This window comes from Rhagoletis pomonella, unplaced genomic scaffold (genome assembly GCF_013731165.1).
Source record: "Rhagoletis pomonella isolate Grant_MI unplaced genomic scaffold, Rhpom_1.0 Rhpom_scaffold_00010, whole genome shotgun sequence".
NCBI lineage: Eukaryota > Metazoa > Arthropoda > Insecta > Diptera > Tephritidae > Rhagoletis > Rhagoletis pomonella.
Window position 1 is genome coordinate 28,724,941 of NW_023458564.1, and position 5,732 is coordinate 28,730,672.

General features: G+C 33.7%; 1 protein-coding gene across 1 annotated transcript; it reads left to right on the forward strand.

Moving 5' to 3' along the window:
- The first annotated feature begins 940 nt into the window (after positions 1–940).
- Positions 941–1,530, forward strand: LOC118746438. The gene is made up of 3 exons (XM_036480289.1): positions 941–1,178; positions 1,248–1,405; positions 1,468–1,530. Exons 1-3 carry the CDS (start codon positions 1,020–1,022, stop codon positions 1,496–1,498), a joined length of 348 nt encoding a protein of 115 aa, XP_036336182.1. The 5' UTR covers positions 941–1,019; the 3' UTR covers positions 1,499–1,530.
- The last annotated feature ends 4,202 nt before the right edge of the window (positions 1,531–5,732 follow it).

Here is a 5,732-nt window from a genome sequence, read left to right on the forward strand (position 1 = left end):
ATAAGTTCTGCCGTCCGTTCCTTTGTCTTTGTAGATTTTGTTGTCAGGACAAATTTTTCTCCAGCCATAATCAGTCAGAATAAGATTATAACTCTGTGGAGGACACTTGAATTCCCCGATTTCGACGTTATATGGTAAGTACTCCTGACTCGTGTCATATTCTATTGAATCACTGACGCGGTCACTTATGTCGGCCACGGGAGCTTAAAATGTTTCTTCAAATTTTCCATCAGTTGACCACGATTTTCTCGAACATATGATTGTAATGTTTCAGGATTGAATTCAATGGGAAGAGTATAGCAGACGTCTTTCCAAATTTGATGTGAACGTGGTTTCAAACGATTATACTCATCGAAAATTTGGTGCATTTTTAATGCTTCGAGCATTACTGGAAATGGAATCGATGCTGATTTCGGCATGTTTAATCCTCGGAGACCCTTATTTCGTATCGTTTTCTGGTATCCGTTTCAGATTTGCCATGCTCATTTGTTGTGTTCGACAAACTTACTGAAATAAAACAAAAGCGGCAAAGAACACAACGATAAATTAAAAACGATTTGAAAGAAAAGTTACGCGATAACTCGTAATCCGAGGGACCATTAAAATATCACTGATCATCACTACTAGACTATCACTTAAATGTCTGTTTTTCTTGCTAAAACGAATTACGGCTTAATAAGTAGATGATTTAAAAAATTATGAGTTTTTTATTGAACAACAAAACCCTTGACGACCGAGTGGTCTAAAGGGATACCTTTTTCATTTGAAGTTTTATTACCTCAGCGTAAAGCTTTTGGTGGCTATTGGTTACGAACCCCGAATTATCACGCGTTACGAATTATCACGCGTTTCTTAACTTCTCTAGCTCATGAATTATCACGATTCCACTGTAAGGGCCTGTGCCAATTGATAGAAAAGTTCTATGGTGGAAAAACTTTTTACTATGGTGAGAAAATTTTACATTTCTGCTGTGCCAATTCGTAACTTTTTACTGCTGGAAATTTTTGACAGTTGCTTTGATGCACAAGAAGACTATCGTGTTTGCTATTTATAAAATGCAGCAATTATATAGAAAATATTTGCCTTTGATGATTTCAATTCTTCTGGAACTGAAATCCATGCATTTATTAGACCTTTTAGCAGTAATATTAGAAATAAAAACACGTCAAAACCGTCTGGTAAGTGTGTTTACAAAAATGTTTAAAACCGTGTACAATTGTTTCCAATAAAAACATATGTCGTTTTAGGGTATTATGTACATGCAACAAGACGTTTATTCCAAAATACTAAGCAGCATTATGAACGGCGATAACAAGACTACAAAAATGTATCTTAGGTTGTCCTCTGCTTCGTTTCGAAAAATTGTAACTCACATTCCCAAAAAGCGCCACGGATGGTCAGTGGAGTACGAAGTCATTTGCTTAATAAAGTCTTCAAATTATTTATATTGTTCTTACTCACTTCCAGCCTTCGTTGCTGTTGGCGTTCTTTGAACTGAACCAAACATCCTTGTCAATGCGCTTTTCCAGAAAGATTCTGCGTTCTGAACTGCTCCCTGTAAAATAGTATTTTTAATTAAAAAAATATATAACGCCTTTTCATATGTAAATCTGAAATTAAATCTTACAAGTTATATAGCTTTTCTTTATTTTTTTTGCCGGCGGGACCATGTTCTTTTATTTCCACTCGCTTTTGTGTCCTTTAATTTATGTGTTGTTCGTTCTTCTTCTTGATAATGCTTGCTGTCAAATTTTTCACTAGCCCTGCCGTATCAAACATTTTTATTCACCTCATAGCTGTCAAAAATTTACTATCCAGAGAACTTTTCTATCAATTGGCACAGGCCCTAATTAGCAAAAACTTACCAACAAATTAAACAACAGTTAAAACCGTTGCGCAAAGTTGATGTATGCAAATAACCACTAAAATCACTTGAATTAATATTCAATAGTCGTCACAATTTTTCTAAAAATTCTGAATAAAAAGTTCAACATTTTTGGGTGGAATTGTTAAAATTTGTTGAATTTTGATAATATTTGTAGGAAGTTTTAAATGTGGACTTATGTGCCGCTGGATAGGTAAAGTGCTAAACTTTTATAAACAACTGACACAAGGGTATATCGAAAAGTAGTAAGCTACGCAGACTCAGTCGCGGGTATCAGTTAGTTAGTTAATCTATAGCAGTATAGCTCATTATATAACAAAAAACCATGAAAATCTAAATTTTTATCTAATTCAAACATTCTGGGGGCATATTTGTAGTCAAAATAAATTCGACTCTAAAGTTAGTTGCAGCTTTTTTACATTATTTCCAAGGAAATATCTGTCGAAAAAGCTGCAACTAACTTTACAGTAGACTTTATTTTGACTATGAATATGCCCCAAAAAATTATATAAACTTTTCATACCAATTATAAACATTGTAATTAGAATTTCTAGAAAGGTTTTTTAAATTGCAACTTTGATGTTGCTAAGAAATCGCGTAGATTTTTATTTTTTGTTTTGCTAACGATAACACGCTTTTTTTCATACAAAATAATTTTTCGTATGGAATAAAGTGCATAACACCGTCTAATTAAAGTTTTTATAGTTGGCATGTAAAGTTTGATACGGTTTTTGTTAGATAAAGAACTACTATTTATGTACTTTAATAAAAAATTTATGAAAAAAATCAAGGGAACAGTAGTAAAAGTGATCAAAATGTTAAGATACTAAGAAGAGGTGCAAAAAACATATTTAATTACTTAAGCAGTGCAAAAAAAATATGAAGAAAGAAAAAGCAGTATAAAACTTCTGCTCTCAATATAAGCAGCGGCAGAACATCACATCTAATATGAAATTATAACTTTCAGAAATAGATATAGGTTAAAGCAGTTGACTAGAACTCCTATGTTTCTTATAATCAATTTCTATTTGCAAAAGTTCTAATTTCATCTCAGCTTCTTTTACTTCGACTGTATACTTTGCATGCTTGTCTGCCGCCCTTTTGTTTTCTTCCTCCCAAAACAAATGATAGGAATCGGGAATGGTCTTCTTTTTTTTCTGCTCTGATTTGACCTCCAGCTTATTAGCTTTTTTCGTTCGCAAACTAGTTGGATTCCATGAGCTCCAATCAAGTGTATTTTCCTGAAACAGTTTATATACACATATATTAGGTAAAATTAATGGAAATACACTATAATATTATATTACAATATCTGCACCCTCAATAATTTCCACATCATTCGCTGTTTGAATTGGCATAGAGTCGTCCAAAAATTGTAGTTGTAGAAACCGTGCTTTTCCAAATGAGGGGTTGAGGCGTAATCAGTGTTTTGGTATTTGATCGGGCTTTCCTTGATTGTTTCGGTAGCGGAGCGCCGATCCCCATTAATAGCGTCCACATATTCGATTTCTTGAAAGGCTGAAATCATATACACATGTAATGAATATACTAGGGCTGAATGGAGGATATTGTGGAGATGGTCTTGGATTTACGTTTGCAAAATATGTCAGTTACGCGGTTTTGCAGAAGATACGCGGCTTTGTACTTTAAACTACGAAATGCAAAATCATATCCACAAGATTCTGAATAGTGCAATTGTTTTTTTAGCTCAGCACCAGATGGAAATCAAGCACAATTTTTAAGTTTTATATTTGTTTTTATCATCAATGTTTTAACCTCAATTTAAGATCATCCTCAGGACTTAAAAACATTATTATGTATATAAGAATTCATATGCATATGTATATAAGCATGTTGAGTGTATAACTATGTACGTATGTCTCTAATGTAAGCCATAATGGTTGCGTGCGTTGGTTCAACTCGATTTGTAATCAAGTTGGACGTTTTGCCTACAAACAAATATCACTGTGCAATCTCATTTTTACAATTTCATAGCTTCGGCATCCATTTATAAATTTCAACAAAAGCACATATTTCGGCTAAGTTATCCATTTGGGGTTATTTAGTGAACAAATACAACGCACACAATGGGCCGTATGCATAAAACCCAAGCAAATGCTTTTTCTTAAAATTTCAAACCTTCTACTCAATTTGTTCAGATAAATTTAAGTGAAAAGTATGAAATTTTAAGAAAAAGCAATTGCTTCGTTTTTATGCATACGGCCCAATGTTTTTTGCTAAGTAGTTACCGCGAAAATGTTCACAAAATAGAATGATGACTTGAACAGCTTGCCAGAAAATAAAAAAATTTTGATCTTTCATACAACCAAGACACAACTTCATTCAACGGGCGCACAAACGTTGCAATCTCGAGCTCAACATCCTCAAGTTGAACCAAGGGTCGCAGCGTTTATGGCTTGCATTAGTCCTGAGGGTCATCTCAAATAGAGGTCGAAATCTCGATGACAAAAATACAAATACACAAGTTAAAAATTATTCTTGATTTTCATCTATCCTTAAGCTCAAAAAACAAATATATTGCTTACAATTAACGCCCAATCATAAGGATGTAAACAATACACATGTACTGATTAATTCCATTAATATTGATGTAATAATAATGTCAATGAAATATCTTACCATCGCTGTCAAAATCATTGCCCAATCCTGTAGTAGAGTGACCCATTAAAGCAGCCAACCTTTCTGTGTTGATGTCCCGCACTGCTTATATACTCCACCACCTATTTTATAAAGTTCCATTTTTTCTTCCGCCAAGCATTTTCTGGCCCTCCTCTTTAAGTTCTCATATTTTTCGCGTAAATTTTTTGCACCTCTCCTGATTCCTACTTGAGCCTCAAATTCGACGTCGATAGTTTCCCAGGCCTTCCGCTTTTTCTCCCAAGTCACTGCATCCGTTTTTTTATTTTCAATAAGATTTGCGTGCCGCTCCGCCAGTGTTGCCAGTTCTTCTGCATGAGAAAACGTCCCTCTTGGTCTGAAAAACCGTCATTTCCTACCCAAAAACGTCTTTTTCAAATGAATGTACAAAAAATTTTTCTTATTACACTTTCATTGTATACAAAGGTACATATCGACGTTTAAAGTGCAAAACCGCGTATCAGCAAAATGCAATACCGCGTATGGCAAGTTGTAGAAACTATTTTCTCATATTCCAAATTTGTTTTCTCTTTTATAAAGCAATCGCATTTCTGGATAGTATATTTCCGGACGAATGGATAAGGATTGAGCCAAGAGCTTGTGTGAGCAAATCCAATTTTTGGCAGTCAATGTCAGTTACGCGGTTTTGCAGAATGACGATACGCGGTTTTGTACTTTAAACGACGGTATGTACGTAAGGTATATTAAAATGTCATTTCGACAGAGCACATTTAGAATTCATTGTAAACTGGTTTGAGATCGTTAATATAAAAATGATTTTATACATACACTTGTGATCAGCTGATTAAGTCATCAACATTTTGATCGATTTTGGCTGTTTTTCGTTTGTTTATTTAATGTTTATTATTTTTCCATAAAAGCCAAGCTCATTAGAACACAGGTTTGCAATAACAAACAATACAAAACTCACATTGATTTTTGGTGTTATTTGTTTTTTTGTGGTACTGCGCATTTTCATCCATATGAATTTTATGACAGAAAATGCATGCTTTGAGCCACTTCAACGTTGTATTCTATTATACATACCAAACTTCAATGGACTTTAAAACTGCTTCATATGTGTTTCTTTAATGCAGGATAAAAATCTTAAAATTTTTTATAAAAGCTTGTTCATTTTTTTTTATATGTACATGCATATGTATATTGCACAATTTTTGAATTTTGAACT